The sequence below is a fragment of the Microtus ochrogaster genome, chromosome 2 (assembly GCF_000317375.1).
Source record: "Microtus ochrogaster isolate Prairie Vole_2 chromosome 2, MicOch1.0, whole genome shotgun sequence".
NCBI classification, from domain to species: domain Eukaryota; kingdom Metazoa; phylum Chordata; class Mammalia; order Rodentia; family Cricetidae; genus Microtus; species Microtus ochrogaster.
In genome coordinates, this window is record NC_022010.1 from 4041071 (window position 1) to 4052600 (window position 11530).

Genomic DNA, 11530 nt, shown 5'->3' on the forward strand with positions numbered 1-11530 from the left:
CACATCTGCAGGTGGGAAGGGTGTGCACGTCTGCAGGTGGGAAGGGTGTGCACGTCTGCAGGTGGGAAGGGTGTGCGTGGCTGCAGGTGGGAAGGGAGTGCGTGGCTGCAGGTGGGAAGGCTGTGCTGGAACCTCTGAATTCAGAGCTGACAGAACTGGAACTGACCTGCTTCTAGTCCCTGCTGCCAGCTGGTCAGTGAGCAGGTCACACCTGCCAGCCCCTCTGTGGGAGCGCTCTGTCTTCTGGCTTTAGAATAGGCCAGTGCACAGGGCTGTAGGCAGTTTTTGGGTTGCACTGGCCTGGATGTGTATCCTGAGCCTCAGGGGAGCCTCTGTTAGGTGACACGTGTGTGTCCCAATTCAGAGATTCAATCTCCACACTCCCCACAGGCCCTCTGTGGTTCTGAAGCCCACACAGTCCAGTGTGGCCATGTCGGAAGCAGCAGTAACAACTAGTTAAACAGCCCAGCTCTGCAAGCTTTGTTGTTAATCTTTGTGGCAGCCTAATTTTAATTTTTTTATTATTTGGGGGAACGTGCGTGGGGATCGGAGGACCATTCTGTGGAGTCAGCTATCTCTTCCCACCTCTTCCATGGCTTCCTTGGAACTTGGTTCACTAGCTTGAACCACGAGCGCCTTTATCTACTGAGCCTTCTCACTGACACCCAGTCCCGCTCACTTTAAAGACAAGGATCTAAGACATGGGATTCAGCAGCAGCAGGCCCAGGGACTGGCATGTGCCTGACTAACAGTCTCCGTCCTACCCCCTTTCCTGACCTTTCTGGACTCTATGCAGCGGGAATCAGAGTCCATGCCTTTGAGCTCTTCCATCTAGCCCTGGGGAGAACTAGGCTTGCAGGTTTTCCCCCTTGGAGGGCAGTGGTGGACCTGTCCGAGTATGTGCCAGGCCTGCGGGTGTCTGTTAACTTTTTAGTAGTTTTACTGCCCATTGTATTAAGCCAATGAGGGCTCAAAGGTGATGTGACCCAAAAGCATCATACCATTGGCAAGTGGCCAAGCCAGAGATGACTGGTCGGTTGCTATAGTAACCCCATGCTGTGGGTGCCATTTATTGTCATTTTACAGAAGAAGAAACTGAGGTTTAGAAAGTGCCAGAGAAGCTGGGTTTACCCAAGCCAAAGATGCTCACACCCCCCCCCATGATTATTTACCTCTAATACCAAGTAGGAAGCCAGTGACATAGGCTGTGTGACTCAGTTTCCTCTCCTGAGTGGAGGGCTCAGCAGAGGCTGGGAATGGTGCGTACAGGAACTGCCTTTGCACCTGGGCCAGGTGCTTTGCACACACACACACACACACACACGCATGCACACACACGCACACACGCACGCATACACCACACAGATAAACGCACCCGTTTGAATCTTTGGCCTCTTTTGTATCCAGAAGTAGCCTTCTAATTGGAGGCTACTTGTTGCCTCAACAGGCCTGCTGGTGCCATAGTGACCCCAGGGCCACACAGCCCCTGGGTAAACAGGGTTGATCTGAGGTGACAGCCCGTCCTCCCAGGGCAGCCCTCATCCTGGCCCCACTCCTCCACCAAGGCACCCTGGGAACCAGGTCAGGCTACTCCATCTCAGGGAAGAGAAGCTCACAGAGGACCTTGGCCATTCCTTCTCCTCCTCCCTCCCTCCCTCCCTCCCTCCCTCCCAATGGCTGTACACACTTACTGAGCTCCTCTCTGGGCATCAGTTCTCTCATCAGTAAAGGAGGTTTTGTTTTGGTTTGGTTTTTGACTGAACCTCCGATGCCTTTCCCACAAAGGGACAAGGCCCATTAAGGCTCCCCCACCCTCACCTGAACTTTGGTTCTGTTTGAAAACCTTACTCGGGCTTCACTTCCAGAGCTCAAAAGAGATCCTGTGCTCATCTACCTCAACAGCGCCATTTCTTTACAGGAGGAGAAAACAGAGGGGCACTGGGCTTGCTAAAAATCACACAGGCTGGTTAAGAACTCATGAGTTCTGACCTACAACCTCCTAACACCCACGGAGGGTGGAAGCCAGTTTTCCCAGGACACTTTGGAGGGTACATTTCCTAGACACCCTGCTGGGGTCACTGGGTGGGAAGCTGCTGCTGTCACCAGGCTGCCCACGGTCTAGCCCAGGCGAGACTTCCCCTTAGAGGGGACCCACAACTGCAGAGAGGCTCTCTGAAGTGAATGAAGACTTCCTAGCATCCAGGCAGCAGGCGCCTCAGCAACCACACAGACGCTGCAGCTCACCTGTATTCCTGCGCAGAACGGTGGTGGCTGAGCCCCGAACTTCTGATCATTCCTGACGCTTTGGGAGGAATGTCACTCTCTATCATCTCCTTAGAGGGGGAAAACACACACACACACACAACACACAAAGTTTCCATTAGCTCTGATGTAGGCAGGCTGAGACCCACAGTTCCCCAGAGTCAGAAGCGACTCACAAATCCCAGGAAAATCTTATAGGAGTTTAAAAGCCAAGTGAAGAGAATGGGTGAAATTCCAACTTCTTTCAGATTCGAGGGGGAGGAGGAGTCCCTAAATGGAAACGTCAAGCTTTGGAAAGCGCTGACAAAATCGAAACCCGAACTCTGTTTGCTTCTGAACCCCATCTCCACCGCTATTGAGCTATGATCAGCTTAAAAATGCACGCTCATCAGCAAAGTGGGACTTGACGGGCCCGGAGAACCACCAGCGGGGCTCCAATCGTGGACTAGACTCCAGACACGCGTGCTGGGAAACCAGTCCACGCACCACACCACGCACCACGTTATCCAGCCGGCCACCCACAAACATGGCATTCACTAAGATTCCCGGGGTACCCCTTAGTCCTCCAAGCCAGGCCTGAACGAAGCAGGCGTGGGAAGCTTCCAGTCCTGCTAGGGCCCCCGTTGATCGGACGGGGCGCGCAGCACGGGCTGCACCGTGGTACCTGGAGCGGGTCCTGGGAGTGCTGGGGGCGGCGCTGCGACAGGGTGGGGACTCCCTTGCGTTCGCCCCTCGCTGTCCGCAATTTGGCTGCCGTCGCAGCTCTAACCGTTTTTAAATTTCCCTCTCTGGAGCTGTCCAACTCTGAGCATGCGCGGTAGCGTGCCGGAGGTTGGGGTGGGGTGGGGTGGGGGGGCTGTTTTCTTTCACCTCCTTTTCTCCAGGGGTCAGTTACAGGGCAGGGTCAAGGGGATCTCAGCTGGTGAGTCCCAGCAGCTTAGCCTCGTGCGCCCCGGGGCTCCCGGGCCTCCTGGGGTGGGGCGGTTACGGCGGGGGCGGAGGCGGGGGGGAACACATATACATACCCCTCTTTAACTTTGCGAGCATGCGTGCGGGATGATGGGCAGGGCTGAGATGCAGATGCTGCGAACAGGGGACCTGGCGGGCAGAGGAGGAGAGAGAGGCGCGCACTGAACTTGTTCCCCCACACACACCCTCGGGAATGTTCTGGGGCCACCTGTGGCTCGGAGAAAGTTGAGCCCGCGCCAAGCAGGGAACCGCTACAGGGCCCGGGCCGTTGGGGACAGTGGCCCGCCGGGGCTCCCGCGTTGCTCTGGGCTCCACCCCACTCCCGTCGCGGGAAAGGTGGCGCCAGCGGCAGTGCAGACAGTCTCCGGACAGGGCCCCTGCAGCTCCACACCCCTGTGGAGTGTCGGTCGGGAAGTCAAAGGCTACAGGGCTCTCTTCTCTCCGTCTGGGGATGCCCTCTTCGCTGCACCCCCTTGCATGGGCTCAGGTGTCACCTGGTACCCATGGGACAGCCATACCCTGCGCCCCCTCCCCCGCCAGCCCTGCCTGTCCCATGTTGGGTGTTCCGCACTGTAACCCAGGAGCCCTTAAATTCCAGGTAGAGCCCCATCTTCTAGGGCTGAGTGTCGGGGGTTTCGGTCCTATCCTGTCCGTGCCCCTACCCACTGACACCCTGGTGGTTATGTCCTTAACATCCTGGTCACAGCTTTTTTGTGGCACTTGGGTGCCCTCTATTTTTCCTTCCCTGCCCAGAAAATACGTTGACTTGGACTTGTGTTCACCGAGTTTCCAGATGTGGATCCAAGCTGTGGTTGGGAAACTTGTGTTTTCTTCTCTTTCCAACTGGCCTGTGTTTAAAATCTGGACTTGGGCTGGTTACAAAGGCGGTCAGAACCATATACGTGGTCTGTGTTGCTTTGGACTTCCCCAGAGGGCCCACTACTAATTCACCTGTTTGCCTGTCTGCATCCCAAGCGTTTGTGGGTACCTTAACTTCCCTCTGGGGTAACCCTGCTTTCCGTTAAGGTGGGCTATGGCTCCTTAGTGTGGCTGGGATAAAAGTTCCATGTTCTGAGGGCTAGTGTGGCCATTAACAACAAAACCTGTACATTGCTGTGGAAAAGAAGGCGGGGATGGAAAGAAAAGGGGGAGGGAGGGGGAGAGGGAGAAAAGGGGGAGGAGGAAGAGAGGGGAGGGGAGGAGGGAGAAAGAACACTGTCTTTGAAGCTCTGGCTTCTCTGCTTAAGTTTTGGCTGGAAACTGTCATCATTTTAAACTAAAGAATAGAAACTTTGAGTTCTTTGATTGGGGATCAGTTGGTAAAACAATGCCACCCAGGTGCCACTGCTAGGATGATCCAGAAAACACTTTATTAAACTAACGTATTTCCTCCCTTTATGGCATCTCTCCACTCTCAATCACCTGGTGGCATTGGCACCTTGGAGGGATGAGCTGGGGACAATTATTCTTTAACGTGTCAGGGCCCATTCTGAAATCAAGGATACTTAGACTAGGGTAGTGACATCTTGAGCCAAGGGTGACCAGCCCTAGTCTGCCTTTCTTGGTTAAATGAAAAAGGATGCAGTTTACCTGGGCAGGGGTGGGGACCCCAGCCTCAGACTGAGTCTGATTTTGCTGGGACACTTAAGATTGTTCAATAGCAAGAGCCCCATAAGGCCTCACAGAAACCCGAGTCAGCAGACATCTCCCTAGAGAAGGAAGTCTTGAAGTGGGGAGGAGCAGGGTTTGTTCATATCTGGGACTGTGTGTCTTCTGTCTTGGTGGTTAGCTCTGAAGAGACTGAGGGTGCTTATGGTCAGAAGAAAGCATTTGCCCTGCTGTTGCTGCTGTTGACTGAGCTGCTCATAGTCAGGTCAGCGGTAGCTGGGAACATTCATTTATCCTAAGAAATGGGTTTAGGCAGGGTTCTCACTGCACAACTGACAATGCTAACTCACTGGCAAGAGCTAAGCAGGCTTTCTTTGATTGAGAGGCTCAGTTTCTTTACAGGTCGTGAACAGCTCTCCTTTTCCCATAAATCTTGGCTTTCCCATTGCTAAGCGTTGTGATCTTTGGTGAGAAGGACACAGTGACAGCAAAGACAGATGATCTGCAGCATCAGGACCACTTCTCTCTCATCCCACCCAGGAGCCACCCACCTGGGAGCCTTCCACACTGTTCAACCTAGTGAACTTCCGGGTGTATCTGTGAGGGAAATTACTAACCTCTTTCTTCATCCAAAACTGCCCAGGGTTATAGCCCCTAACTGTGTCATGCACAGGGTGGCACTTGAGAGCCAGGGGTATATTTTTTTTCTGACTTTGTCCACTGTTAGGAACAAAAACTACATAGGTGACATAAGAAATTTCTCAGTGGAAACAAACTCTTCAGCAGCCTCTTCAATGTACAATCATGATGTGGTTTCTGAGTCCAGCACAGCCTCAGAAGAGTCCAGGGAGACCAGGGCCAGTGTCTGGAAACAGTCCTCGAGTGCTGAAGCATGGGTTCTTCTTGTGGGAGACATGGAGGGCATTGATGTCTCTTGTTCCCACCTGTGTGTTGGAGTCCCCTTGGGGCATGGCTGTAGAGGACTTGCTGCTAACTTGGTCCTTATTTCATCTGTATGAAATCCTAGACCCAGCTTGGCAGCTGTCACTTTTCCATCTCATGAAATGCAACAATTATAACATCAATTATATAAAATTGGTCCTTTTAAGGAATGTGGAACAAATTGCAGGAGTTTCTGCTTTGTTTTGAAGGATTTTCCTTCCTTCTCAGTTTAGAATAAACCTCATTTGGTTTTGTTGTTATCTTCAATATGTCCAAGGATTCTTATATTACATTGGTCTTGTTTTCTTTGGGGTGTATTTCTTTAGAGATTTTTTTCTTTAGAATATAAAGAAAAAGGGGGGGGTCTTTTTCCTTGGGACTGGAAAAACGTATTAGGACTGCTGAGTTGAGCGGGGAGTCTTTTGGTTGGTATAAAAATTCCTGGGTGCTGCACCAGCACAGCCAGAATGCCTAGACTGGCAGCAGGTGGTGTGTGTGCCGGGATTGAGATATGGAGGCTTCTTTTCAGGTGGAAGAACAGCAACCTTTATTTTTTCCTGAGCTAAAGCCTTTTATACCTCTACTGCTTCTGTGGAAAAACACCGGCCAGAAGGAACACAAACATTCTTGTCAATTACAGACCACAAGGAAGTTCCGCTGTAGGTCAGGGGAGTAAGGGCAGCTGGATCACAACACTGGGCTTCTGGAAACCCCTGGGCTGTGTGGCTGCTCTGGCCTGCACTGGGACACAGCAACCAAGGAATTCACAGGTTCAAAATGGGTCTGATCAGTCTTCTGTGATAGACTGAAACAGGTCTTGAAGTTCAGCACCACATACATACACATTCCCTGCATAAATAAAGAGGAGTTCAGAGCAAATGCTTTGGGGATGAACTTCATGTTATTTCAGTGACTATGGTCTTGGTTGTGATAACACCTAAAGTACTGAGCAGTTGGACTATTTGGCTTGACCTTTTTAAAGGCAAAGTAAATTAGCACTGAAACTATAATGGGTGTCTAGAACTAAAACAACTTCATCTTGGCTATCTCTTGGCTATTACTCAACACGCATCTCATTATTAGACTGTTAAGTGGCAGTCATTAGGTCCTGAAAACTTCTGAGACACCTTCCAAATCTCTACAGACATGATGGGTTGTGTGGCCTAATCTTAGCTGGAAGCACTTTGGGGGAAAACATGTCTCGGCATCTCCCGCCAAGCGGCTTTGGGCCATTTGGCCTTCCCTTCTTAGCCTTTCCTGAAGGAGTGACAGCCCTCAGCTTGCAGGACTGAAGCTGAGCAGGGCACCTGATGCCTTGTGGGCACTCAGTGGTGAGGGTGGAGTTTCTGGGTAGTTCTGCAGCGTGGGCCTTCCAGGCAAAAGCAGCAATCAATGTTTGTTTTGAGAAGGAGTTCAACTTTTTCAATCAGTAAAATCAGGCTTTCACTGAAGTGGCCAGGAATGTGAGCCATAGCTCTAACGTTGGGAGAGCCAGCATTTCAGGATGATGTCATGACTCCATGCTATGATGTGCTCTGGGTTTTTGCCCTCAGATCTTATCAGGAATCACATTCTGCTATCAGCAGTGGGGACAACCGTTTTGCCTCTGAATTCCATAAAGGGTTTCATTTAGCCATTTTGAGCATCTTTTATGGTGTGATTTTTCTACCATGCAGGACTCATGTACTGGGCATGGCTTACATGTAACTCACACACATTTCCCCTGAGTCTATGAGATGAAAGTGTGACACCCCCCCCATTTCCTATTGGTTTTCATTGGAGCAATGAATCATAACTTCTTTTTCCACAATTTAAACCAGATGTCAGCATTAAGAGCACTTCAAGTTGGGGTTACCAGCTTTGCTTGGAGAACCTGAATACTTGGTCCTAGGAGGCCCTCAGTGCCTTGGCACAGCCAGCAGCTGGGACTGAACACAGCTGTTCCCCCAGCCTCAATTAGAGAGGCAATAACATGCCCTGGCACTCCTGCCCAAGCCCCAAGTCCTAGGTCTTCCCATGTGTTTCAACATGGCTCATTTTGGTCATTAGTGTTTTTCATGTACTAAAGACAAGAGCAAATGTGTGTGTGTGTGTGTGTGTGTGTGTGTGTGCGCACACTTCTGTTCCTGCTGTCACACCAAAGCCTATGAAAAGCCCACTGAACGCTAATACAAGCCCTTTAAAATTCCTTTAACATGCCCTAGGGTGATGGCACACACCTTTTATCCCTGCACTTGGGAGGCAGAGGCAGGCGGGTCTCTGTGAATTCAAGGCCAGCCTGGTCTACAGAGCGAGTTCCAGGACAGCCAGGGATACACAGAGAAACCCTTTCTTGAAAACAAAAATGTTTGTTTAGCATCTGTTTGCTTTAGTTGTGTGTCTGTGGTGGGAGTGTGTTGTGTGGAGGTCAGAGGACAACTCACAGGACTGTTCTGTTCTTCCTCCACGTGGGTCTTGGTAAACAAACTCATAGCACCAGGCTTGGCAGCATGGCGCCTTTATCCACTGAGCCATCTTACCACCTGCCCCTGGCTCAGGCTCTGTCTCTGTCTCTCTTTTTGCCCCATGGTGTCCCAAGTACTCCATGCTCTTTCCTGATCTCCCTGAGAAAGAGGAAGAGGGCTCTGGGTTTGAAGCTCTGTGGACTTTGCTATGTCAAGTTTTTCTTGTTGGCAGCATCTAGGGATGGTGAAGGAGTGCTATGTCACACACCTCCCTCCTGCCTCTCTGCACCGGGTGGCTTCTGGCACACAGGAAAGTGTCAGCTTTGTTCTTTCGGTGCTTACTCAGGCTTCGACAGGTCAGCTGCTGAAGGAACAGCTGTTTGCAGGGGGTCACTGCTCCCGGCCCCCCTCTCTGTAGAGGGAACACGTGTCACCAACCAGCTGCAGGGGAGTCACTGCTCCCGGCCCCCTCTCTGTAGAGGGAGCCTGTGTCACCCATTAGCTGGGGTGTAACTTTCAAAAATGAACTTAAGAAGACTGGGTGCTCAAACTACAACACTGTCACTTGTCTGCATTGAACCCACCATAGACAGTTGAGGAAAATAACATTTCTATGTACAGGCCACTACAATAGAAAGTGGGAACCAAAGGAAGCACCCAGAAATACCCTCGACTGGCATTCTTGCTCGACATATCTGAAATACATAGATCAGCGGTTCTCAACCTGTGAGTCATGACTCCTTTGGTGGTCAAATAACAGATAATCTTGCATGTCAGACATTTATATTATGATTCATAACAGTAGCAAAATTACTTATGAAGTAGTAATTGAGTAATTTTATGGTTGGGAGCTACCACGACGTGAGGAACTGTGTTAAAATCTCGCAGCGTTAGGAAGGTAGAGAACCACTGACATAATGTTGTAACCGCTGGGCCAGCTGAGGCAGGTGCATCTTACAAAAAGAAAATCGATCTTCCTGCTGGGATCCTGCTCTCTAATATCACAGACTGATTTGGGAGTCCCCCTTGGTCCATAAAAGTCCTTTAATAGATCACTGCTCAACAGACCATCTGAACGGGTTCTCTCACTGTGAACAGCGGGATTCCTCAAACTCCACACAACCTTTAGCAGAGTTTGAAAAACCATATAGAACTTTCAAGCCTCACAGTTCTCTCTTGGTCTGCCAGTGCTCCCCTGTCACAGAGTCCCCTCTGACATCTCTCCCCTGTCACAGAGTCCCCTCTGACACTGCTCCTCCGTCAGAGTCCCCTCTGACAGTACTCCTCTGTAAGAAGGAGTCCCTTCTGATAGTCCTCCCCTTTAGCAGAATCCCCTCTGACAGTGCTCCCCTGGAACAGAGTCCCCTCACTAACAGCCTGTTCCCAAGGTTCTAGACTGGGCTGTCTCCATCCATTTGTTTCAAAGTGAAGGTAAACAGTAGCACGGGAACGGTTTGGATGTAGCACTTGGCAGCCTCCTCTTTATTGCAAAGTAGCATTTCCCCGGCTGTTTGTTTTAGAAGCGGTAATGTCTCATTGTAACAAATTATACTTAAAAATCATTTAGTGTGAAATTGCAGATTAATCCCACAGTCCCCTGACGCTTTGGAGCACACAGATGGTGAGTCTGGAGTTTACAATGGGAACAATCACTGATTACATGCATGGGTGTAACGGACTAAAAAGACCTCCCATCTCAGGCTGGAAGACATGGTGGAGGTCCTAGTGCCTGGCTGGTTCAGGACACCCTAGAATGTCAGCTTCATCTCCTACTTGAGGTATGCTTCTGCAGCCATCCTGTGTGCTCTCAAATCTCTCGAGTAAGTAACTGCACGGAAAGTGCTGTTCTCTGGGTTTGCTTTGCTTTACCTCTGCAGAACGCACGGGAATATTTAAGCAAAGAGCCGGGGAAAAGCCTGTCCTAAGAAAGTGGTAGATATATCAGCTGAGAGTCTCTTGTGGGAATCGATACCTGCTGCTCACTAGCAGGAAGAGTCCCTCTTGCATTCTGTAGATGCCAGTGGGGTTGTCATTGCCGCAAAGATGAGTTACTGCCTCATCTAAAAAGACCCTCGAGTATAACAGCGTGATTTTGAGACTGCCAACCAGCTAAGCCCCCAGCAGGAAAGTCCTGATGTCGAGAATGAGTGTGACATGCTTGGACACAGTCTTGATCAAACATAGATCATCTTAGAGTCAGCTGGAATTTCAATAAATCACAGATGATCGTAAGCAGTTGGGGTTCAATACCCATCATCCATCCATAACTCTAGTCCCAGGAGGATGGACGCTTTCTTCTGACCTCAGGCACCACACACACAGGGTACAAACATATGCGCCGACAAAACACCCATATGCATAAAATAATTTACCGAAATGTGGGACCAGGAGCTGGATGCTCATTCTCGGTGCTCTGCCTGGACTCTCTCAACTGGGAACTTCAGATGATGAATGAAGACTTTGTGTTCAAGCATGTCACACTCGTATTCAACATTAGGAATGCCAAGGGATTTTCAGTTGCATCTGGGTCCTCCGGATAAGCAACCAGCGCTCTTAACTACTCAGTTATCTCTCAAGCCCCAGGAAGCATTTTTGTTTTTTTGTTTTGTTTTGTTTTTTGTTTTTCGAGACAGGGTTTCTCTGTGGTTTTGGAGCCTGTCCTGGAACTAGCTCTTGTAGACCAGGCTGGTCTCGAACTCACAGAGATCCGCCTGCCTCTGCCTCCCGAGTGCTGGGATTAAAGGCGTGCACCACCACCGCCCGGCTCCCAGGAAGCATTTTTATCCCAAGGGTTGGAAACAGTACCCTCAGTTGGAAATGGGCTACTCCTTACCTGTTCTCAAGGATACAAAGTTTCAACCCTTTGGCTGCTTGCTGTTTTCCCCCTCTCCACCGAGTCAGGGGATCAGCCTGACACAGGAGAGAGAGTTTCTGAGGACAGTTGATGTAAACATGCTGGTGTCTGAGATTGGGAGGCCCTCTTCGTCCCCAGAGTCCACTTTGAACACGGTTAAACAGCCTGTGACAGTTTGTCAATGCAACATTATTATTGCTTATCCTTGAAGCCAGGGATTTGGGAGTGTTGGGCCAGCTTGGGAATAATGGCAATGTCCTGTCCCCTGGACCAATTAATTACCTCCCCAGAAGGGGCTTACAGCTCTGTCCCGAAGGGATGCCTATAAGCTCTCAGGCTAATGCCAGTGGTGCCCTGCAAAAGGTGCTTGTCAACTGTCCCCTGGCAATGGGCTGGATAATGTCTCATTCAGAGTAGTCAGCAAAACCTTTGCCTCAGAAACTAACAACAC

General features: G+C 50.4%; 1 protein-coding gene across 2 annotated transcripts in view; it reads right to left on the minus strand.

Moving 5' to 3' along the window:
• Foxn4 (forkhead box N4) overlaps nucleotides 1-2330 on the minus strand; it is a 16509-nt gene extending 14179 nt beyond the window's left edge. For both annotated transcript variants that reach the window (XM_005344258.1, XM_026783368.1), the window contains exon 1: nucleotides 2245-2330. In XM_005344258.1, the coding sequence (XP_005344315.1) occupies nucleotides 2245-2330 (86 nt within the window). The remainder of the gene's footprint in view (nucleotides 1-2244) is intronic.
• Nucleotides 2331-11530: the final 9200 nt, after the last annotated feature.